This window comes from Populus nigra, chromosome 6 (assembly GCF_951802175.1).
Source record: "Populus nigra chromosome 6, ddPopNigr1.1, whole genome shotgun sequence".
Lineage (NCBI taxonomy): Eukaryota > Viridiplantae > Streptophyta > Magnoliopsida > Malpighiales > Salicaceae > Populus > Populus nigra.
Genome location: NC_084857.1, coordinates 2,808,282 through 2,831,536, shown reverse-complemented (window position 1 = coordinate 2,831,536; position 23,255 = coordinate 2,808,282). Strand labels below are relative to the sequence as shown.

Genomic DNA, 23,255 nt, shown 5'->3' with positions numbered 1-23,255 from the left:
TTACCCTATAAGAATTAACATCATAGGATTCACAAAAGCTTTTGTTAAACAAATTAACCAAAGGGCATCCAGCTCTTTCTATATGGCAGAACTCATTAGGAAGAGAGTGTTGAAGATGATGATTTTCGAGAAAGGTAGAGAGAAAGTTCTCTCGCATAACAATGCCCGTCTTGCTGGCAGTCTCACAAATTTGTTGCCGGTAATCTGCGTCATGTTGATGAGATGAAGGAAGCTCATCAAGCACCTTATCCTCCATGTCAATAACAATATTGTGCAACAAGCAGCAAAACAAAAATAATCCTTGGCAACCTATTCTTACCAGGCAGCCACATTACCCCATGAATTATCTTCCACATTTCCTTCAGCCTAGCTAATGCAATCTGTGCTACAACTCCAGTTGCAGAATGTGGCTTGTTATACTTCGCCAGAGTGCATTTTGATAAGGAGTAAGAAGCCATGGCAATAGGGGAAAACCTGAGCCCCCAATTTATACTTCCCCAACTCCACTCCTTCTTGAAGTTCTATTTTTTTCTCATTTAGCCTTTTCACTTCCTTAGATAGCTTGTGGAAACTCGAGTTCTGCAGTACAAGTGCATCACTTAAACTACCTGGGAACCCAACAATTACACCACAGAATCTCATGTCAGGGTCCACTGTTGCTTGCAAGAGCATGTTGTGGTTCTTCTCACGATCAATCCATACACCATTTGATCGGTCCACTGTTGCAGAGTCATGGCAATGCGGGTAGCTTCAATTGAACCACAATAATCAGGCAGGCCACATAATTTCTCAAAATTTGATTTAATCTCTTCAATCTCTGTTACTGTGAAAGGCCAGCAAAGATGGTGCAGACCTCTTTCTTCCATTGCTTCCACAGATCGCCGGGTTATTTGAGAAAAAAATGATTGGTTGATCCCCAACAAGTCGCCAGTGTTTGACAATGATTCGCCAGAGCCGAGCCTCCTGAAAGCAAAAGTTACTTTAGTCAGTTACAGACAGTGGCTTCCCATTTGAACCAGTGAAGTTTGATTGCCTTGCCCGCAGGTCTCCCTTCACAAGGGAGCAGATGTAGTTGAATGTCTTTCTTGATGTTTTGAAAAAAGATTCAAATTTCTTTGATTCAAAAAAAGGACCTCAAAGTGGAGACAAAGCAATCAGTCATCCAAGTGATTTTCGAATCATCATGCATCAAAATGTCCGAAAGAACAATAAACTCACGGGGATGTTTAGGCCAATTTGCCAAATGAAGGGATATTCTGCCTCTAGCATGCTTGATAAAATACCAAATCCAAGGCAACATTGAGATATATCAAAAGCTGCATTATACAGAACAATCACAATAAACAAAGGTGAATAGAAAGAAAAAAAATAAACATAAAGACAAGGGAGAAGGTAAAAGTTATTCGTCTTTTATAGCAGAAAAATCAATGGATAAATTGTCTAAATTCTTTTTGTAGTTTCATAACAACAACACTTTACATTCTCACTTTTCATAAATTACAAATAATTAAACATAAGAATATTTTGTAATTTAATCTCACATAATACATACAGTTTTATCTTGATCAGCATGTAAATCTCCTCGTTAGACTCTATCAAAATGCAAGATTTAGATCCTTTTTATTTTGATTGCAGAACATTTTCCAAGTTCTCATCCACCAAAAATTCAAGAGAATTATAAAAAAACTATCAGCTCATTCTTAATATCCAAGATGCCCCTCATAGCCCTGTCACAAGGCAATTCCATCAGCTACCGTCCTCTAGGATGGTGGTGGTAGATGGTTGATTCGATGGAGGAAATGATGTTTTTTAAAGTTTACAAAGAGAGAGAAAAATGAGGGGAGAGGGAGAGGGAGAGGGAGTATGTGGGGGAAATGAGGATGTTTTGGTATTTTCAAACTCTTAGATGACGCAAATTGAAAATGTTGTTTGTGATTTATAAGAAATAAGGGCACAAAATGTTACTCCTGTGAAACTACAGGAGGTGATTTGAAAACGATGGAGCCCAGCCCATTTAACCTTCCTCCCTAACCAACTGGGACCATGGCTGGAGTGCTGCTATAATCATGCTTGTTCCGAGCCCAAATAAACCCTTGTTTAAGGTTTTCTACTGGGCTTTGACCTTCTTAATTAAATCCACTTATTTGTTATGCTGGCAAAACAAAAGGAATTATTATTATTATTATTATTATTATTATTAAGCCACCATCAATCATGCTTGAGATGGATAACCGGAAACAACTTGGTTTTAAAAATAATGCTAATCTTATTGATATTTTCTTCCCTCGAATTTCAAGTGCTCAAAACTTCAATCCTTGAATCAATGAGATTTGATAGTAAAATTCACATTTCCAATACTCTAACTCTTCTCTTATCAGTCGCGTGTGTTGACACGTTAGAAGTACCCTTGCTAGCAATTTCTCCAGTGATTCTGGCCCTGTAAAGTTTTTATTCATCAAGTTCATCAAATGTAGTCAATGAACGGTTTTTTCTTCTAATGACTGGAGAATTTGAGTCCTCGCTTGAGCTGCTAATTATGTCCGAGAAAACTTTGGAGTTTCTTGATGATGTTGTGTTGTGTGACCGAAAGCTTAGAGAAGTTTCTAGCAGTAGTGATCCTTTAAGAATGTATTCATGTCCATTACATGGTTGTACATAGTCAGTTTCGGACAAGTCCTGCCACACAAATCCATTTTTGTACCTCCTGATTTTTTTAAAAGAAAAAAAAATTCAGCACAAGCATACATTATTGCTGGGAAAATGAAGGCAATCAAGAGAACTGAAAGTCTGAAACATCAATATAGTTGTTTTCTTAGTTTTCTTACAATTAAAAAACTGAAAGTAACTGAAAGAATGATCATTTTACCTTTTAGATGACCAGGAATACATGTTAGTCATGCCCCGACCTCGGAGATGGTTTAGCCTATCTGTCACATCTGAAAAAATAGGGCTGAAATGAATTCATACAACCTCCCCGACCTCGGAGATGGTTTAGCCTATCTGTCACATCTGAAAAAATAGGGCTGAAATGAATTCATACAACAGACACACATAGCAGTAGTACTATATTCAACATTATTGTGCTAATGGGATCTTGAGCTTGCAAATTTTTAAGAAAAAATTTCACAAAAAATGTGTGTTTTTCTCTTAATGAAATTAAGTACTACCTTTGAGTTGAAGTCCTTGGGGAGAAGAGAGAGGGACTTCCATGAAATGAGGATGCTCAAATTGGCCATTCCGTGTGAGGTAGTAACCAACACCTACTTTCTGCTCGGATTTTGATTTTAGTAGGTTTAACATCTTGGTTCTTTCTGGATTGTTTTCTCTGTCTTGATATTTCGTTGGCATCAGTAACTCTCTTCTATCTGCGGAATTGGTAGCCATTACAGGTATAAAGAGAAGCAACTCTACCAGTTGAAAGGTTGAGGCACCAACAGAATTTGATATAAGATGGAGACGAGTTATTGATCAGTATATAGTATTCAATGATCTTGACTTTTGAATAGTAGAGGTTTTGGAAATTTTGGGCAGGCAAAGAAAGATGTACAAGTCTTTGCTTCAATAGAGGGAACAGCTTAGAGGAAAGAATGGAAGTTTGAGTATCTCGAAGGGCTTGGAATTTTGGATAGAGACAAGTAGACCAACTGCTAGCAAACAGAGATGGGAATAACAAATAGAAGTTGCATCAACCTTCATGCTGTTCGATTGTTTGTAGATGAGGCAATGAATAGACGCCACTAGAATCAGGTAAATTCTGTGGATAAAAAATGGGTAATGGTCATTAAATTTAGGGTCAAGAGTTAAAATGTTTCCCAAGCACATTATCCCTTACAATCTGCTCACGGACCAGATTGAAGGTTAGGACAAAATCCCCATTTTCGACACAAGTCAAAGCCTAGCCCGTGAAACCATGAAATGCTAATCAGGGGCACAAAATTTGACAGTTCACAGCAATTTCCAAACCGAAAGTCTTGACCCGTGGAGGCGACTGTAGAATCTGCTAGCTCCAAGCAAGAAATATACCCTGACTTGCAAGTCACTCTTACCTCAGTCTCACAGCTGTTTTATTATATCTACAGTTCATCCCAAGTAGTTAATGGTCCTTGCAGACCTGATTCTAGTTCAACATCTGGATGCTCCAACCATTTTGGTGGGATTTAGGAAGCCAAACGGGCAGGACGCAGGGTGCTGCAGGTCACTCCTGTTGAGCTTGAATACGCAAACAATGAATTGTGATCGGGTTTATAGACTGGGCATAAATAGAAGCCTGCGTTCAGAGACCAGAAAAAAAACACAATTTACGTTGTCTGCAGTTTCAAACACGAGACACGGAAATGCTCATGTATTAACAAAATCAACCTCCGGGGTATTAGGGATCGTGCTGGAGTTTCTGATGCTTCCTGCCACAGCAATATTAAGGGTCTGTGCTATTCCTCTTGAACCAGGTCACATTCAACTATTTCCTACCTTTCAGGAAGTCAGAAACAGAGAAAGGACTTCCAATGCGGCGCTGAAATGAGCAACGGAATTTGATATTGAATTTTAACGAAAAAACATTTGAGTAATGATCCAGGGCATTCAATTCGACTGATTTAACAGATGAACTTGGAATACAAAAATGTAACAGCTAGCGTCTATGACTCGTCCAAACTGATGAGACGTCAAAGAGTTTCAACAAAAATTTTTTAAAAAAATAAGTAAAACTCTTTGCCTAGCTGAGTAAATAAGAAAAAAAAACAAATTAAAAAAAAAGGGAAAAGAATCCCCACTTATTTAACTTGTATTGGAATCTGTTGGATCAGCAGTTAGCTTCTTTGGGCAAGCCGTAGAAATATGCCCCTTTTCACCACACTCATAGCAGGTCCTCCTCTTAATCTTACCACTGATAATGCTTGGCACACCGTTATTAACTTCATCACTTTTAATCATAGGCAGAGCAGTTGATTGAATTTTTGCTTCTTCAACTATTTGATTTTGGTTTTCCTGGAGTTTTCCTCCCTTCTTTGGAACCGCACAGCTTATCTTGATGGGTCTCCCGCAGACAATCCGCTGGTCCAACTTTAGTGCCTTCATCAGCGAGTCATTGTCAGAAAAATCAACATGGCCATAACCACGGAATTCCCCTGTTTCCTTGTCCGTACCAAAACGTATAGATGATATTTTGCAATCTGAGAAAAATTTCTTCAGGTCATCTTCAGTTATATCCCAAGACAAATTTCCAACATAGATCCTGTTGTAACCCTCCACAATTCCTGGTGCAAAATTGGGTTCCTTGTTGACTTTAGTTGTCTTGTAAGGCTGAATTTTCAGATAAAACCCGCCCCTGAAAAGTATTACAATTTCATGAACATGATGAGAGGAATGGGTGAATACCGATAATGGAAAGCTAAGTAGCATTGTATCTACAAGTTACTCACATGTCAGATCCATCAAGATCCAAGGCTCGTTTCGCAGCAGCTTCAGTCTGCAAGGAAGAATTGCAGTAGAATCAATAAAGGAAACCAAGTTAGTTCAGGAGAAAAGTTTCAAATTTTCTAAGTTCAAAATATTGGAACTTCATTTCAGTAACATCTTAACATGGGTGCCTTTCCTAGAATCAGCCTTCAGCCTAATCAAAGGGTTGTCTTAGCATTGCTCTGATTCCATCCATTTTTCATCTTTAGCTGTGACTTCCTTCACAGTAACCCACCATTTCCTATTGTTTTAAGAAGAAAAATTCCTGTAATTTGGCCAGAGACTACTATTAACCGGACAAAATTTGTGGTTCACTGCGATTGTTTAGTTTATTAGGAAACAGGTTAGCCAGTCATCAAAATTTCAGATTCCTTAGCTTGTAAAAGCACAGAAGAGAGCAAAAAAAATTTAAGGAATGACATTGTTGACATTGGAGTCAAATTTAAGTTAATATTAAAATGTATTATGAAATAGATAACCAGGCTGAAGTAAGTGTAATTTAAATTTAGATGATTGTAGATACCTTGAAACTAATGATGGCAATTCCCCTAAACTTCCCACTGTCAGGAAATGTCATACAATCAACTTCGGTTATGGTACCACAGCCTTCGAAGAAACTACGAATGTCATCCTCAGTCGAATAGTATGGAATGCCTCCTACATAAACTCTGTCAGCAATATCCTCACTTATTTTACTGCAAAAGCATTAGACATATAAACGAAACAGAATTAGCATTCAAAACAACCATCATGTTGGTAGATAGAGAGTGTAATCCAATCTAAAATAGCACCATTTGTTTATCCCTGTTCCTAATACAACAGCCTATTTTCAAACCCAACTAAAAAATTATCCAAAATAGTGATCAATTGCATTACCAAACACGTTATGAATACCATAATCAAAGAAAAACATAAAAACCTGATTTGAAGAAAATGGGCACCAATAATCAAACACAAGCAGGAATAACAACCCGATTTAACTACAGGGGAATGCTTCAAAATATTACCTTTCCCCGGCCACTTTTGCTGCCTCTACAACCCCTTCTGCCTCACCACCTGCCTTCTCCTCCTCAGTTTTTGCCTTCGTCTTCTTCTTAGTCTTCTTCTTCTTCTTCTTCTTCTTTTTCGCCTTCTTTGCCTCCTTCACTTCTACATCTTCCTCTAAACCCTTCTTTTCACTCTCTCCCTCCTCCCTCTTTCTCTTCCTCTTCTTCGTTTTTATCTTCTTTTCACTACTTTCACCATCACCGTCCTCACCCACTAACGAACCCCCTTCCCTTATGTCTTCAACTTTCTTGTCCTCTTCACCATTATCACCAGCTTGGCTCTTGTTTTCACTATCAATCCCTTGTAACGATTGAGTCTTTCTTCTTTTTTCTCTCTTTGACAATCTTTGTCTCTGTTTTGCTGCCTCTAGAAGCTCTTGAAGCTGCGAGTTCGACTCTGTGTTTCCTAAAGATCCGTTTTTGCTATCTCGTTCGGGTCCATTAGACACTTTGGATACTAAAGCCTCAGCCTTCACAGTTCTCAGCTTCTGCTTTAGCTTCTTGTTTGATAACACCATTGTTATTCGCTTTGAACCCAAAAACCCTAATTGAGGGCTTATAGTTTTAGCTGTTTAAACGTGACCGTTAAAAGCAAAAACTAAACGACGCCTCGAGTGGTCGTTCTACTTCGTAAATTTGGTTGAAGGAAATAACGTGACCGTTATAATCAATCCTCTGATTTCGGTTGAAGGAAAAATCCGATCCTTCATATAATTAGTTTCGATTAAAGGAGTATTTGGTTATTATGTTGTTTTAAATTGGATTAATATCACCCTTAACTTTACTTGGAAGGCATTAATATGATTCAATTTTAAGTAATTAAAATATTTTATTCAACGAAATGTAGAAAATAAAGGTTGTGTATGATTTTAGCCAATAAAAATAAATTGAAGAGCTTATTTTCAAAGTATAAAACGGTAGCATTTTGACAACTTTAAGTGGGTAATAATATAAAATCCAAATCATGAAGAAAAATAAAAATCCATCCCAAGCATTTTTTATTAATGTGAAATAAAGGCAAAAATAAACAATTAAATAGTTGGTCCAAATTGTAACTTTGCACCTTAATTGGTTACGAGAAGGAAGGGTGCATTTATTTTTTTACTTATTTATTCTAAATTAAATTGTTACTGTATTGTTTTTTAAATTGAATTATAATTCAAGTTTTATTTTTTTTATTAATAATTTATAATAAACTAAACTAAATTCAAAATATATTTAATAAAAATTAATTTAAAATAATCTTTTTAAGAATAGAAATAATGTAAATCAGAATCTATAAATCAAAACTCTAAAATCTTGACATTTGATTTAACTTTATAAGAGATTAATTCCAAGGAAAAATCATTTCTAGCCAAATATATTATAATTTTTATTAAAATAAAAAATTTAAAACTAACTTAAATCTAGATTTAAAAATAATGTCCAATACAACCTTGATAAATTATTATCAAACTGAATGGTTAAAGCTGTTCAGTGATGTGTAAATATATTAATGGTTATTTTTTAAAATATTTTTTGGTTTAAAAATATATTAAAATAATATTTTTAATTTTAAATAAATTATTTTTAATATAAACATATCAAAATGATATAAAAATATTTTTTAAAAAAAATTAAAATAAAAAATAAATTTAATTTTTTTTCAAAAATATTTTTAAAATACAAAAATAAAAAGATATCGATTTTAATTGATATAAAATGCACAGTCGGGGTGGCAAAACATGGGGAAATGATCCACAAATGCGGTAACACTGCTTTAAACATCCTGATGGTAAATGAAATTTAACCTAGCATTCGGTAAATTCAAATAGCTGGTTCAAATTAGACTAATGGGCGTGGGCAATTCCATAATATTGCAGAGGTGGAAGAATCCATAAGCTACAGAAGCCAAAATAAAACCTTACATTATCTACATAACCCATTTGTCCCATGACAAAAAAATTCTCTACTCCAATCCACTAGGTTTATTGTGTTAATTTTTTTAGTAATATATTTAAAAATGTCTATTGATTTTTTATTAATATTACTTCAAACACGATATTAATACATTCTAAAATAACTTTTATCTGGGAGTCTTTATTATTAATCATGAATATTTTTTTGATTTTTATTCACTCAACTTTTCTTTTTGAAATGAAGAAGAAAAAAATTAAAATCAGATTTTGAAAGATTTTATTGCAGCTAATAATAAAAATAAATAATACAATGATTAAAAATTCTATTCATATTAGAAGTTTAGATTAGGATAGAAACATTGTCTTTCTATTTTATTTCAACTTTCAACTTCTTGTATAATACAATTGCTATCTTAATTTAATTAAAGTAAATTTACTTAAAACTTTGAACCCAGTTTCGTGTTTTCATAACAACCTAACCACAATGTAACTACATTGCAAGAACCAGCAGTCAATGTGTCAGGGAAAATGCTATTGAATCAAATGAGATCAGGAAAAGAAAACGAGAAATTCACATGAGTAGAGGCCATTGTTGCCCTGAAATGAAGTTTCAAACAGTGAACTTTGAAGCCTCGATGGCGTAGATAATGCGGTGGTCACTCCCACGTATTGAACTCTTTTTTCCATGGTTGCTCTAGGTCCTGCGTTTTGATACTCAGAATAGTATGAGGTTCCCTAATTGGTTGATTTTCCTAAGTAACCTTTGATTGGTGACGGGTTGCTGTTTCGAAGGTCATATATGCTGCAAGTGACAGTGCAGTTGTGTATGCATGACTGTGCTCGAAGGTCTGTCAAAATCATTTTTGAGTTCTCCTGTGATAGTGATTATGTTCGATCATGTGGGAGGAAGAGGAAAGAAATTTATATTCATTTCTGTAACACATCGAACAGCATGCATAATTGCATCTTAATTATGAAATCCAAGGTTATCAGGAAAGAAATTCACCTAATGTTGTTGGGTCTGATGCCGCCTCCTTAAGGGCGCTATACTGGGCTTCTCCTCCTTGAAAACCACCGCCATCATGTAAACTGTTGTTGATTTTAATGGTAAACCTCTTTGCATTAAACTCTGGTGCAGCTGCTGCAACATCCTTGATCTATTTCTAGTTGCTGCTTTCATTCTTTACTCTGATCATGTAATCTACAATCCAGTACAGCACGCACCCATAAAAAAAAAAAAACCACAATCCATAACCATCTAGGTGGTTATCGGTATTAAAAATTTGGGATCAAGAGGTTTACTCCCTCTGTAATTTTAGATTCGAGCCATGTGGTTGCTCATATGATGATCACTGAAGACTTACATGGCTGTTAACTTCAGGGCCCGTGGGATTAGTCGAGGTACGCGCAAGCTGGCCCGGACACCCAAGTTAAACTAAAAAAAATTATTAACTTGCAATCTTGAGGGGTATAACTCAACTGATTAAATTCTAAATTTGTTTTTTAGATATCATTAATTTGAGTCCTACAAACCTTATGGCTACTGAAGACTTATATAATCATTAACTTTAGAACCCGTGAGATTAGTCGAGATATGCGCAAGCTGACTCGGACATCCATGTTAATAAAAAAAATTATTAACTTACACAAAACACTGATGGGTGTAACTAAACTACTCAAATTCTAAGTTTACTTCTTAAAGGTTACCGGTTCGAGTCCTATAAATTTCAGGGTCACTGAAGGTCTATATGGTCGCTAACTTCAGGGTTCGTGAGATTAGTTAAGATGCGCGCAAGCTGATCCAAACACGGACGATAAAAAAAAAAATATTAACTTACACAAATGCTGACGTAAACGTTTACGTGTAAAACTGTAGAAAAGAAAGTGATTACCCCTGCCATATGGCAAAGACGTTAAGGAGAAGGTAAATGCGAAGGCATTTAGCGGCCCCCTCGCGTGAAAAAAAGGATCGAGCCTGTCCCAATATTTGAGTCACCCATTCCTAAGCCCAAGACCAAGACCAAGCCCAAGCCCATCAGTCTGTTAATGAATAAATAAGCAGTAGAGAGCATTAAAAAGTGAGTAAACAATGTCAGTGGAAAGCAAACTCCCACAGCAAAAGGCCCATTTGTGATTTTGTTGTACGTAGTTAAGTTCGGGGCCTCAGGGACCATTAGATTCCACGCAAACCCAAGAGAATATTAATTGTTAATTAATTATTAACAAAAATTAAAAGAGAAGTTGTTTTTATTATGCATCTTCTTAGTAAATTGTTTTTACCTTTTTTTTTTAATTTATGTTTTTTCTTTAATTTTCTTCTTCAATATTTTATTTGTTGAAAATTAAATTTCTTGATTTATTTATATTGTAATCTTAAGATACAAGTTGTGAATTTGATAGATTAACATGATTTAATCAAATTCTTTTTTTTATTTTTTGTTGGTATTTTCTTTTTTAATTTTATCTTTATCTTAGAAATTAAACTTCATGGTCTGTTTTGCCTTGTTTTCTAAAAAGTTATATTCGTCTCATGATCTAGGTTACGAGTTTTGTGGGTTAATAAAAATAGACTTGAGTCGTTTTATTGTATTTTTTTTAATTTTATCATTCAATAATGAATTTATTGAAAATTAGAATTTATAATTTATTCCAATTTGTGTTTGATAAGTTAATATCGGTTGTCTCGTATCATGTTTTGGTGTTTTTTTTTCTTAATTAAAATTTTTCAATTGCATCCCTTTAATATTAGATTAATTGAGAATTAAGTTTAATAATTTGTTTTAATTTATTTCCCATAGTGTTATGTGTTATCATAGTTTTATGATCCAAGTCGTGTGTTTGATGAGTTAACTTGAGTTGACTTATGTCACATTGTTTTTGAATTTTTGAACTATTTTTTTTATTTTTATCTTGCAACATTGAGTTTATTAAAAATTGAACCTCATAATATATTTTAATTTATTTTATATTAGGTTATCATAGATTTTTTACTTTGATCGTAAATTTAAAAAGTTAACTTATGTCAATTCAAAATATTGTTATCTCAATATTTTTTTTAAAAAAAATACTCTTAGATCTTTTCGAGTTAAATTATATTTTTATAAATTATATATATTACATCTAAACTCACCAAATCAAACTGGTGACATTGAAACAATTACAGCAAAGTTATTTATTTCTATGTTAAAAGACATTAATGTAGATAGTGTTAAATGGCGTCTATATCTATGATCTACCACTGAATCTGCCTTGATTTTCCTTTCCTTTTTTTTGTTTTCCTTTTATGGCGTTGAACCCGGCTGGCCGGCTCTATATCCCCCCAGCGAATGAACGAATCCGCCATGTATTTGGACAATTTCCTCCGTCAACTCTCCAGCGAAAATCTCTCTCTTCTTTTATGGTGTTGAATCGGCCTCTCATTTTTGTTTCCTTGTTAAAATGATACTTACCATTTAATTCTGCTATTCATATGGAAAGAAGCACCGACAAACAAAAACAAAATGGAGGGGAGGGGAGGGGAGGGGGGCAGAGGAAGTTGGAATTTATGGTCATAGATTTGTTTCTTAATTGTATATATGATAGAAAAGATTTACCATAACTTTTTCATTGTTATTTTTAATTTTAATAGAATAAAATAAATATTTTATAATTTGGTTATCATCAATACAAATATTAAGATGACTATTGGGAATTATGGTTTTGATTTTTCTATGAAAATAAAAATAATCTTTCTGTATTTTTTTGTTTTATTTTTATAAAAAAATTATTTTATGTTTTCAATAGATAAATACTTTTTATTTTTTAATTAAGAAATAAAAAAACGAGAAAAAAATTGAAAATAAAAGAGAAAAATGATTTTCTGTTATTGAAAAACTCTCTGAAAATGTTGGGTGTGATTTTAATGCAAGATTTGCTATATATCAAATTCCATTTTTTATAAGTTGTTTGGAATGACTTTTTATTGTAATTAAATTTAATTATAGTATTTAATTTAAATTCAATTAAAAAATAAATTAAATTTAAATTCTTAAAAGATATAGAATTTGATTAATTTTTTTTTCTATATTATCTTCGTAATCTTCATCTTATTTTTCTTTGTTTTTCATCATCATTAAAAAAAAAAGTTCTAATATATCTCTGGGATTATTGGATTTTTTTCTCTCTCAATAAAAGAACTGTTACGTCCATATTTTATACACTGGTAAATCGTTTTTTTCATATATAATAAATTTTGCTCAAAAAGATATTTATCATGATAGTTAATTTTAAAAGTCCTGAAAACGACTAGTTAATGAGTTTCATTTAGGTACTGTATTGCGAAAATAAACAATAAAAAATAAGTCTTTCCTATTATTTCCACGAAATAAATGGAATATTTACACCTCACCCAAAATCAAATGTTTATGCTCTCAGTGAATTAGTTTAATATTTGGGAAACAAATTTAAAAAATAAATTAAACAAATTAATTGGAATCCAAACATGGAAACTGAAACGGATTTGCCATGAATTAAAATCAAAGCCGCATAAATTCAATGCCATTTACAGCTTAAAGATCTTCGGGAAACGATATTCAACGATTTTTAATTCATATCTTGAAATAATTAGCCATTTTTCAATAATGCTGTTATAAAGGGTGAGGGATTTGCCATCACACATCCGCACATTTAATTTCTTGTTGGTAGAAGGGGGAAAAAAACAATGAATTTTCTTGCCTGGCTTCCCCTTTTCCTTCTAGTCAATTTTTTGCATCAACCTACCACGTTGGTAGGGGCTGATCTTATACAAGAAACTTGCCAGAAAACCAGGTACCCTGCTCTTTGCGTGAAAACCCTAAAGTCAAACCCACGAAGCTCTACTGCTGATGCCAAAGGACTTGTTCATATAATGCTAGAAGCAAACTTGGCAAATAGTAAACTTACTTTGGCCACAGTAAGCAAACTGCTTAAAGAGTCTAGTGATAAAGCCTTGAAGAAATGCCTCGACGTGTGCGCAGAGGAGTACGACACGGCTGCCAATGACGATTTTCCTACTGCAATACAAAGTTTAGAGATAAATGATCTTGGCACAGCAAAAATTCATGTAAGTGCTGCTTTTGATGCTCCAGGGAACTGTAGAGACACATTTTCGGAAGTTCCAGGCGTTCAAGCACCACCTGATTTAACCAAGCTGAATGATTATTTTGAGCAGCTTTCTGTAACAGCTCTCATAATGTTAAACAATCTCGGTTGATGCAACCTTGTTGCCAATAATACAATGTTCCATGCAGGGCCACCGAGCCCTAGAATTAGAATAATTTCACTTTGTCTTTAGGTCAAATATTGCACTGGTTCATGTTCATTTAAACGCAGTCATATTTGATATTTAGCAATATTTATCGTGATTATCTACAATTAATTACTTTCTTGCTCTGGGGCTTCGGTTCGTATCCATGTCTGAAATAGACACGGCCTCTCTATTTCTCCCATTGCACTGTTGGACTGGAAAATAAGGACTTTCTCTCTAGATCACGTCTTTATATGTTATATATAATTAAGTGACATTAATTTTCTTGTTTAAATGAACATGAACAAGAAAAAATCGTAACAATATATATATAAATAGCTTAATTGTTGGCAATAAATAATATAAAATTTCTTGTTAGCATTTGTACATATAGAAAAAACAGTTTATGATATATAAACGAATCTCAGCTACACAAACATTTTTATTAAAGAGCAATGTGGGATGGGACTAAGTCCTCCAAACTAACGTCAAGCCAATTGCTGTGGGGTGCTTCTCGTGTTTACTTTTTTTTTTCTCCAATTTACCAGATTGAAAGGGAGCCCAGAAGCTGTGCTTCGAAAATGTGAAATATTTATGAGAAATTAATTCAAGTGTATGAATTTTCTTTTATTTATTTATTTTTATAAGAAGTTATAGGATTTTTTAAAAGGGCACCAACAAAACACAGGCTTGTTTCTCAACAAAATTAGTGCCTAAACATATGTTCAGGTATGGATTATGCCATTAAGCTATGGTATTCCGCAAATAACAGTACAAAAAGGCTGAAGCTGTAGAAATCCAAGCGGATGCAATGGATAGCCAGCCACAAGATTCCGAGTAAAGTTTTGATGAATGTCATATGCAATTTGATCAAACCTGAGGAGTTGACATAAATGCATTCGTCTTGCAAATGAATGGACGGGCACCCAATCAGACATCATATCCTTCACCGATATTATAAAAGTGTTCATAGTCTAAAACTGGTTAAATTGGATGGATTTGAAAATCAAGCAGATGAAATACTCTTCGCAGAACGTTTAGGAAAGGTTGTTACTACTGAGGCACTGATCCTAGCATCATCAGATGGGATTTGCTTGCAAGGTTTGACTGAGGTAAGCTCAAACCAGACAAAGCAGAACCGTACTCACAACTTGGAAGCGGTAGCACCCCTGTCATGTGAAAGGAAGTGTTCTTACAAATATGTGGAAGTTCAGGATATGAAGGAACTGTATATCAAGCATGTTCATATGACTCTGTGAAAACAATTTCTGTACACTGTTAGACTACTTTTCAAGTTAGCCACCTATTTTTAGTCCAAGATGCCCTGTAGAATCTACAAGGCAGAGGATTATTCTTGTAAACAATGAGGGCACCGGTTTGTCTGAACAACACTATATGACATGGCCTACTTTCCTCTATGTTGTCAGAGTTCCAGTTACTCGAGAGTTAAGAAGTTGAAAAAGAAAATTGCGCTGATTTGTTATGTTTTGACATCGAAGAAGGTATGGTGCTTTAAAGCCTGCCCCTGGCTTTCTATATGAAAATATTAGTGATTGATAATCTGTTCTTGTTTCACTTTCTGAGTTCTGTTATTGGCTTCTACTTGTTTTTTTTTTTTTTTACTTGAGCTCATTTTGATATGCCATCTATTATGATTAACTTTGTCCAGTATGTTAGCCAACAAAAGAAAGAAATTTCCAGGCTAAATGATTGCAAAGAAATGAAAAACTTCCATTGATTCAAAAAGCGACAACAATCTAACCTACTGACATGAAATTAGTGGAAATAAGAAGAATGAAAACGCCTATTATAGCAAAAGTAACAGAAATCCAAACTTTTACCCTTCCTTAACCCGAAAGAGGAGAGATATTTGTATCAAGGGGTTTAAATTCTTTAGAAATCGTTAATAGGAAGTCACTCATGTCCACCACTGCCAATATAAATGTTTTCATACAAGGGCAGCTATGGCAGCTCCGATCAATGGACCGGGCCAGTAGAACCACTGATGCACCATCAGAAGCATCAAAAACTAAAATGTTGGCACCAACTATGAAGCCCTTGCAATAGGTGCAGTTATGCCCAAACTTCCTCTCTTTGGATCCTCTGCTGTGGCATACAAGGTGTAGACTAGTCCAGAGGTCACCACAATCTCACACCTGATGATAGCGCATATTAAATAAATAAGAAACGAATGCAAACCGTGTCCATAGGTCCAGTATGTTATTTTCCATCTTGAAGAGTCAAATCAAGAGGATGAAATCCTCTCGGCAGAACGTACAGGAAGGGTGGCCACCGTTGAGCTCACTAATTCTAGCATCGTCAGGTGGGATTTGCTTGTGAAGTTTGACTTAGGCATCTTCAAACCAGTCAAAGAAGAACAGAAGACACAACTTGGACGTGGCAGCACCCAGCAACGTGAAAGTAAATGTTCTTATAAATTCGAGGAAGTACAGGATATGAAGGAATGATGTCATCGTTTCGTGCTTTAAGCCCTGTCATGTTTTTCACTTTCTGGGTTTCGGTATTGGTTTCTTACCTTTTTTCACTAAAGCAATTCTCTGATATGATTAAGTTTGTCCAAGGAAGTCAGCCATCAAAGGAAAGAACTTTCATACTAAATTAATGATTTCATAGCAAACAAAGCATTTCCATTGATCCAACAGGTAAAAGGCAATTAAACAGGGTACCACCCACTTCTATAAAATAAGTGGAAACAAAAATAATACAAACAGCAACATCGAAACTACCAGAAATCCAAACTTTATGCCTCCTTAATCTATATGGGGAGAGATACTTATGTTTCAGCAAGGGATGATGCAGTTCTTAGAAATCATTGGTGGGAAGTGGCTCATGTCCACCACTGCCAATGAAGATGTTATCATAGACAAGGGCAGCAATGGCAGCACCGATGAATGGGCCAAGCCAGTAAACCCAGTGGTTCGTCCAAGTCCAGCTCACAACAGCAGGACCAAAAGAGACAGCTGGGTTCATGGATGCACCATCAAAAGCACCACCAGCTAGGATGTTGGCACCAACAATGAAACCAATTGCAATAGGTGCAATAATGCCCAAATTTCCCTTCTTTGGATCCACGGCTGTGGCATACACTGTGTAGACCAGTCCAAAGGTCATTACAATCTCAAAAACTAGCGCGTTCCATGCGCCCACCCCAGATGATAATCCAAAAGCTGGTGTTTCCTGAAGTAGAAAAAAAAAAATTAGAATGGTAACAGAACCTATTTAGGCCTGCTAACATGTTAAGTATTCTTGGTTGGCATTAAGCTGTTAAGAAAATTTGTATGCTTAAGTTAATCTCTTACCAATCCACCAGTGGCAAATTTAAGTAGCAAGCAAGCAACAACAGATCCTAGCAACTGAGCAATCCAATACAAAATGCTCCTCAACAGTGTGATATTTCCGCCAATAAGTGCACCGAAGGTCACAGCCGGATTCACATGACCACCAGAAATGTTAGCGCCAACCGAAACAGCCACAAAGAGTGCGAATGCATGGGCCAATGCGGCAGCTACTAGACCAGAAGGAGTAGTCGAAGCATTGTCGGTCAACTTGTCTGCCAAGATATCAAGCCAATTAGTCCTCGTCAAGCACGAGAAAGCAAATATAACTTTATCATCCCACCACCACAAGTGAGCAACTTATGGGGAAAAAATGCATTTCTTAATTTTTTCATTTGGAAATTAAAACAAAACCATTTTAATTTTCAACCATTAGTTAATTGAATCAGCTTACGTGGTGATAATATTACTTTGTTTGTATCAATATATTACCAAGTGTCACCTGGTCATTCGATGAACAAATCTTACGTAATATTAATTATTCCAAAACATTAATGATTTAATTAACCCATCGTGTAATTTGATCTTTAATCCAAATATGTAAATAAAGTTAATTGCAAAACAATAAAAACATGTAATTAGAGTTGATATCTTACTGAAAGCCATGCCAGATCCTGAACCGGCAAATACAAAAATAAGCGTGGAGATGAACTCCGCCAATGCAGCCCTAAGTGCGTCTGGGTGGCTTGCCTCTCTAGGTGTTCCAAATGCTATTCTATTGATAGGCATTTTGTTGAATCTGAGCTTAGTTTCTACTTTTGCTCAAAGCCCGAAGCACTGTATTTGATTTTTTTAGGAGCTCTGTTGTTGCTGTTCCTTCTTTAATAGCTAGTCCCGAGTGACACGTTCCCTTTATATATACCTGAAATAACGGCTAAAGAACTAGTCCAACCGGTTACCCGGTAAAACCATGGAGGAGGAGTGGAGAACCAATAGGGAGGGGAGGGGCACTTGATTAAGGCGAAATGACGGTGACTTTACAGCTAGTGAATGCGACTTTTGGGTGGATAAGATTGTAACACGTTTGTGGTGGAGATTGAATGTAGCTTGGCGAGAGAGATCTGGAATCGCCGACCAACAGAGGTGGCTGGCGGGCCCACTTGCCTAATGGTGTCCTACGTTAGTGCCTTGTCACCAGCTAAGATCTTATTATCTTGTGGTGTGGTTACCGCGATTTGGACGGCGAGATTTTCGTGTTGGGACGTGGACCGACCTTTGAATATTCAAAATCAAATGTGGGTCGTTTTAGGTGATGGGCTTGTGGGACCTTTTTTTCGGGCCTATCAGTATTACTGTTGGCTGACTGTTTTTAATGTCTTGACTCTGAATTATTATTGTTTTTATTCTTTTGGGTATTATCGGTGGAAATGGAACGTTATGAATTTATATCGACAGATTTTTTATTTAATTTTTTTTATCTGGATGGCCACAATAATCTCGAATTAATATTCCAATATTAAAAATTAAATATCTTCTTGTTAAATCTTGAGTTACAATTTACGTCTAAATTCATATTTTATAGAAACTTTCTTCTCCCTCGTAAAACATGCATATTGTTTATATCTATCTAAGCATATAGTTTAAACTCTCGAGTATTCTTTTTATTTTATAAAACTGTATTTGAAAAAAAAAAAACTTATGATTATGTTTTCACTTTGGTTCCAAACATCATTAACTTATACTGTTGATAAAGTAATTAACACGTGGAAATAATAATAAATCAAGGGGTCCAACATCAATAATCTGCACCATCATTGTAGAGCAACGGAAGAAAAGGCGTGCAAGCAAAGAACTCAACCTTGCAAATCAATGCCGAGTAGGAGGGGTCCTCTTGGAGTCACCATGCTAACTGTCTCTCGAACGTAGATTTTGTCTGAGGAATCGGATGAATGATGATCGAGCCCAGAGAACAAGATATATACAGGCGTTGATTAGTTCAGCACCAGCGTTTATGTATTGTCACAGAGGTTTTCTTCTGTAAGCTTCGATGCTAGCAAGTGGGATGAACAGAAATCTTAGGACCCCACGTTTGAAAACCCGTGTGGTTGTTCACAGTAGGAGATGGAGGAGACCGGCGACTTGGATTTCCCAGCAGGGTAAAAGAGAATTATTGAGAGGAACAGTGCTTGAAAAACGAATATTGACTGGATAGCGATGAGTGATTATTACTTGCACAAACTTCTGTTAAAGGGTTGATTATTATTTTATTTTTGGGGTGGTTTTATTTATTTATTCTAAGGCGATCACTGGTCTATATATGATTTAATTATAGCTTAAAACTACAGCTTAGAGTTGTTAGATAAGAATTGATATATAATTTATATTATTTCAAGCCGACAGAGGCATATGATATTATATGTTAATCCATTAATTACTACTTATTTATATAAATCAAATATAATCTTAAAGATTACGCTTGGTGGCTAGCTGGTGCATAAATCCCATATTAGGTAAAGTCTACGTGAACATGTGGTGGAGAGCTTTTGTTTTAGGCTGCCATCTAATTAAATAATCCAAGTTAGCACCTGATATTTAAAAGGACTAAAAGCTGGTCGACTTTTAAAAACTATCCATGCTGGACGTTGAAGGCGCCACGTGACAACACAGCTTTCCCTTTAAAATTTGTCATTACATCATGCACAAGCTTCAGCGCAATATATCGGTGGTGATTGTGAGTGATGCAGGTGATATTTTTTAAAGTATTTTTTATTTTTAAAATATATTAAAATAATATATTTTTATTTTTAAAAATAATTTTTGATATTTGTATATTAAAAATATAAAATAATTAAATTTAAAAAAATATACCATTTCAAATACGTCCCGAAACCACCTCTTAACCTGGCTAATAAGCTTTGTTCTCTGTTCTTGTGACGAGGTCCCGTTTTGAAGTCAAGAAGCAGAGGCAGCCTTCAAAACATTTTGTTCGCACATCACTCTCATTGATTATTTTTATCATGTGATAAATTAAATCTATGAGCACCATTCAAATAATTATATTTTGTTTGCTGCCGGCAAAGGACAACATCAACTCTCATTATTGGACCGACCATTTCTTTCCTGCCCCAAATTTATGTGTCGCCTCCATCATCTCCCATCACTCGCCATGATTGAGATTCGTCCTTTCTTGCGTTCTTCTAGCTGCTTCGTCTCTCCATTGTCACCACCTTTCCACTGATGAACTCCACTACTGACACCACTGGATTTTGTCACAAACATTTCTGTGGGCTGGGCTCCTACTTGTGAGCCCAAATTCATACACAAAGCGGGCTAACTGCAATAATTTTTTTATAGCTAACTTGTAATAACAGTCTTCACTAGAACACTACTTCTCAAAACAGAAAAAAATAAAAAAATAAAAAAAATTCATTATGCTTAAAGAGACCAGCTCTGTATGTTTTAAAAGCAAAATTTTCGAAACCCAGCAAGATGAATGGCAATGTCAGTGAAGGTAAGCCCATTGGTAAGCCCATTAAATTCCTCCTCTTTCTTCATGATCTAAAAAATATGCAATGGCCGTGGCCTTGTCAAAGAATCTCTCATGTCGGTCCATGGTCCTAAGGCCTTTGAATTGTATTAATCCAATAGACTAAAGCCCAAACACATAATCCATTCGGTATCATCACGTGCCCATCACGTGAAAGAATCGTACACGGTCACGCTACCTGTACTATCCAATATCCATTCATTATTTTAATGCAAATCCAAAAGGGATAAATACCCCAAAAAAAAAAAACAGAGAGGGAAACTATAGCCTCTACATGACCACAGGCTGCATATCACATCAAGAGCCAAACCACACTATCCAGTATTTATCACCTTATGAGAGGCTATAGCCGCTGCTTCTTGTAGTCAACAATGGCAATATCTTCACTCTCATTGAGTTGGGCTTCCACTACCTTATCCCAAAAGGTCAGTGTCAATTTTCTCCTCACATTACTGTTCATCTTCCTCTCGCGTGTTTGTTATGAAAGCTAATTCTTGTATTTTCATTCTCTCCCTTTTTCCAGTTAAGTGTCCCTGGTTCAAATGAAATATTGCCTAGAGTAGCAGCATTTTCTGGAAATAACTCTGTAACATGCACGGCAGAGGCAACTTTCAATGAAGAGAGTAAGATACCTTTTTAAGTATTCTCTTCAAATTCACTGCCTGTACCATGGTAGAGTGTGTAGAGTCAGACACCGTCTCAACATGGGAATCGTGTTTGTTGTCCACTGGAATCCGCATCATCACTCATGAATTTGACTTCACCTCCCAGTATTAGGATATTTTGCATGAACAATGCGAATCATCTATGAGCTATCTTCCTAATATATGAGCACTGTCATGGGGTTTTCGAATAATTATTGAATAAACTTTTGTCTTATATTGCCATTTTATTGTAATCTATATAACCAACTCATCTCCCTTATGTTGCTCGATGCTATCCATGTGATATAGGCAATTGCAAGAGACGTCTGCTACTGCTAGGAGTTGGAGCACTAACGACAAGTTTAGTCCCAGCAAATTTCCTTTTTGCTGAAGGTAATTATAGACTGGTAGTTATCTCTATCTATTAGCGGCTAGTGTGCAAATGACTTGTTGAAGCTTTCTCAACTGTGGCACTGTGTAGAGATACCAAAGAACTACACATCTTTTGTGGACTTTGAAGATGGGTATTCATATTATTACCCCTCAGACTGGATTGTAAGTTATGCAATCATATGATACTGTGTAAATTTGAAGTTCAGCTCTCCAAGACTCAACAGCCTGTCTTGTCCATTTCTTAGGATTTTGACTTCAGGGGACATGATTCTGCATTTAAGGACAGGACGAAGCAATTGCAGAATGTTAGGGTGAGATTTATACCAACCGAGAAAAAAGACATTCATGAATTGGGTCCAATGGAAGAGGTAGAAAGATTTTAATTTCATTCCCTTTTCATTTCATTAAAGCCTAAGCACGGTACTTGACATGCTTTTCTTATGTCAGGCTATATACTTTTTGGTGAAGCACAGGTATGCAGCACCAAATCAAATGCCAACCATATATAGCATGCAGGAGGTTGTATCCTGTCTATCCTTCCAGTTTATTGATTTCTATTAGCTAAATATACTTCCTTCCAAATCTGGCTATGATTAGACCCTCTTAATGCTTGCTGATTTCCTACTTCCTGCGCAAAAGATTTTAACTTGCTCTTTGCTCAGAAAATCAATGATCTGTCATTCTTCTGTGAAGTATGACAGTCACATGCAGCAAGAAATTATGAACATGAAACTTTCAAATTTTCTTGAAAACCAGGTGTTTAACTTCATGTGAATTAGCTTGTGATGATGGATTTTAGTTCGAGAAAAGTTCCAGCTTTTGGTCAGTGAAGACATTCTTTACTGGCACACTGAATCTCTTTGATGGCTTTCTTCTGAATGCAGAAAACCGTAGAGGGAAAAAACTACTACACCTTCGAGTACGAACTTACATCTCCAAACTACTCAAGTGTTTCATTTGCAACCATAGTTATTGCCAATGGTAAGTATCGTATCACTTGAATTGTTACCATGTGCCGACAGAAGTGAAGGAAAACGTGTAAGAAGTAGGAAAAAGATATAGATGAAAATGCTTTTCAGAATCTGGATTGTTCAATGGTTGTATCTCTGTACAGGGAGATTTTACACTCTGATAGTTGGCGCAAATGAAAGACGGTGGAGAAGATATCGCAGTCAGCTTAAAGTGGTAGCAGACTCTTTTAAGGTGCTTGACATCTAAAATGCTATACTGGTTAATGTTGAACGAGAAATTTTCATGTGTAACATGTAAATACTTGGCTGGCAAATTTTTGGAATGAAATTGCTTTTATTTATTTGCTTGGTCTTCCCGTGGCTCTTCCCTTGGCTTGGTTTGACAATAAAACTGATGATGATGCTATTGTGCGCGCCTACATTTCTTGTCAATAAACTAGACTGCAATTGACACGGACAAAGGTGAAGCTACAGCCTACATGAACACCGAATGGTTGATATAAAGTCTTGTGGAAAATGAAATTGTGCAATACTAGGTTCAGGGCGGGCAGGCTGTTTTCAGAATCAAATCAGTCAGACATCTGAAAAACATGACAATCCTGGTAAAACATTCATTACGATGTAATGAGCAGTAGGTAAATACAGAAAGTGAAATTCCTACATATCCCTCATCGAATTTATCATAGTAACGTTTCTAGGCATCAGAAATATATCCATCCTAATAATAAAAAGCATCAAACATC

At 35.5% G+C, this 23,255-nt stretch overlaps 4 protein-coding genes across 4 annotated transcripts; 1 reads left to right on the top strand and 3 right to left on the bottom strand.

The window, feature by feature from the left end:
- Nucleotides 1-13: 13 nt before the first annotated feature.
- Nucleotides 14-3,384, bottom strand: LOC133696509 (protein ALP1-like). The gene is given in 9 exon segments (XM_062118712.1): nucleotides 14-151; nucleotides 154-286; nucleotides 288-433; nucleotides 436-489; nucleotides 492-725; nucleotides 728-983; nucleotides 985-1,134; nucleotides 1,219-1,316; nucleotides 3,168-3,384. Coding segments are annotated over 9 exon segments (1,344 nt in total). The 3' UTR covers nucleotides 14-95.
- A 1,132-nt stretch (nucleotides 3,385-4,516) lies between these two features.
- LOC133696188 (phragmoplastin interacting protein 1) lies at nucleotides 4,517-7,071 on the bottom strand. The gene is made up of 4 exons (XM_062118295.1): nucleotides 6,462-7,071; nucleotides 5,978-6,149; nucleotides 5,418-5,464; nucleotides 4,517-5,323 (listed from the first exon to the last, which is right to left on the bottom strand). Exons 1-4 carry the CDS (start codon nucleotides 7,016-7,018, stop codon nucleotides 4,774-4,776), a joined length of 1,326 nt encoding a protein of 441 aa, XP_061974279.1. The 5' UTR covers nucleotides 7,019-7,071; the 3' UTR covers nucleotides 4,517-4,773.
- A 9,216-nt stretch (nucleotides 7,072-16,287) lies between these two features.
- LOC133697633 (aquaporin TIP1-2-like) lies at nucleotides 16,288-17,924 on the bottom strand. The gene is made up of 3 exons (XM_062120327.1): nucleotides 17,614-17,924; nucleotides 16,982-17,232; nucleotides 16,288-16,859 (listed from the first exon to the last, which is right to left on the bottom strand). The coding sequence occupies exons 1-3, from the start codon at nucleotides 17,744-17,746 to the stop codon at nucleotides 16,485-16,487; spliced, it is 759 nt and encodes a 252-aa protein (XP_061976311.1). The 5' UTR covers nucleotides 17,747-17,924; the 3' UTR covers nucleotides 16,288-16,484.
- A 2,832-nt stretch (nucleotides 17,925-20,756) lies between these two features.
- LOC133697957 (photosynthetic NDH subunit of lumenal location 1, chloroplastic) lies at nucleotides 20,757-22,853 on the top strand. The gene is made up of 8 exons (XM_062120801.1): nucleotides 20,757-20,929; nucleotides 21,028-21,127; nucleotides 21,458-21,541; nucleotides 21,630-21,703; nucleotides 21,787-21,909; nucleotides 21,989-22,060; nucleotides 22,426-22,522; nucleotides 22,656-22,853. Exons 1-8 carry the CDS (start codon nucleotides 20,876-20,878, stop codon nucleotides 22,757-22,759), a joined length of 708 nt encoding a protein of 235 aa, XP_061976785.1. The 5' UTR covers nucleotides 20,757-20,875; the 3' UTR covers nucleotides 22,760-22,853.
- Nucleotides 22,854-23,255: the final 402 nt, after the last annotated feature.

What these genes read in the sequence shown, in the direction of transcription:
- LOC133696188 (XM_062118295.1), bottom strand. Translation starts at nt 7,018, where the DNA reads ATGGTGTTATCAAACAAGAAGCTAAAGCAGAAGCTGAGAACTGTGAAG. An exon ending in GCAAAAGTGGCCGGGGAAAG is followed by an intron (nt 6,150 to 6,461) that starts GTAATATTTTGA and finishes ATGCTTTTGCAG; the next exon opens with TAAAATAAGTGAGGATATTG. An exon ending in TTGCCATCATTAGTTTCAAG is followed by an intron (nt 5,465 to 5,977) that starts GTATCTACAATC and finishes TCTTCCTTGCAG; the next exon opens with ACTGAAGCTGCTGCGAAACG.
- LOC133697957 (XM_062120801.1), top strand. Translation starts at nt 20,876, where the DNA reads ATGGCAATATCTTCACTCTCATTGAGTTGGGCTTCCACTACCTTATCC. An exon ending in CCACTACCTTATCCCAAAAG is followed by an intron (nt 20,930 to 21,027) that starts GTCAGTGTCAAT and finishes CCCTTTTTCCAG; the next exon opens with TTAAGTGTCCCTGGTTCAAA. An exon ending in AAATTTCCTTTTTGCTGAAG is followed by an intron (nt 21,542 to 21,629) that starts GTAATTATAGAC and finishes GGCACTGTGTAG; the next exon opens with AGATACCAAAGAACTACACA.
- LOC133697633 (XM_062120327.1), bottom strand. Translation starts at nt 17,746, where the DNA reads ATGCCTATCAATAGAATAGCATTTGGAACACCTAGAGAGGCAAGCCAC. An exon ending in AGGATCTGGCATGGCTTTCA is followed by an intron (nt 17,233 to 17,613) that starts GTAAGATATCAA and finishes ATATCTTGGCAG; the next exon opens with ACAAGTTGACCGACAATGCT. An exon ending in AATTTGCCACTGGTGGATTG is followed by an intron (nt 16,860 to 16,981) that starts GTAAGAGATTAA and finishes TTTCTACTTCAG; the next exon opens with GAAACACCAGCTTTTGGATT.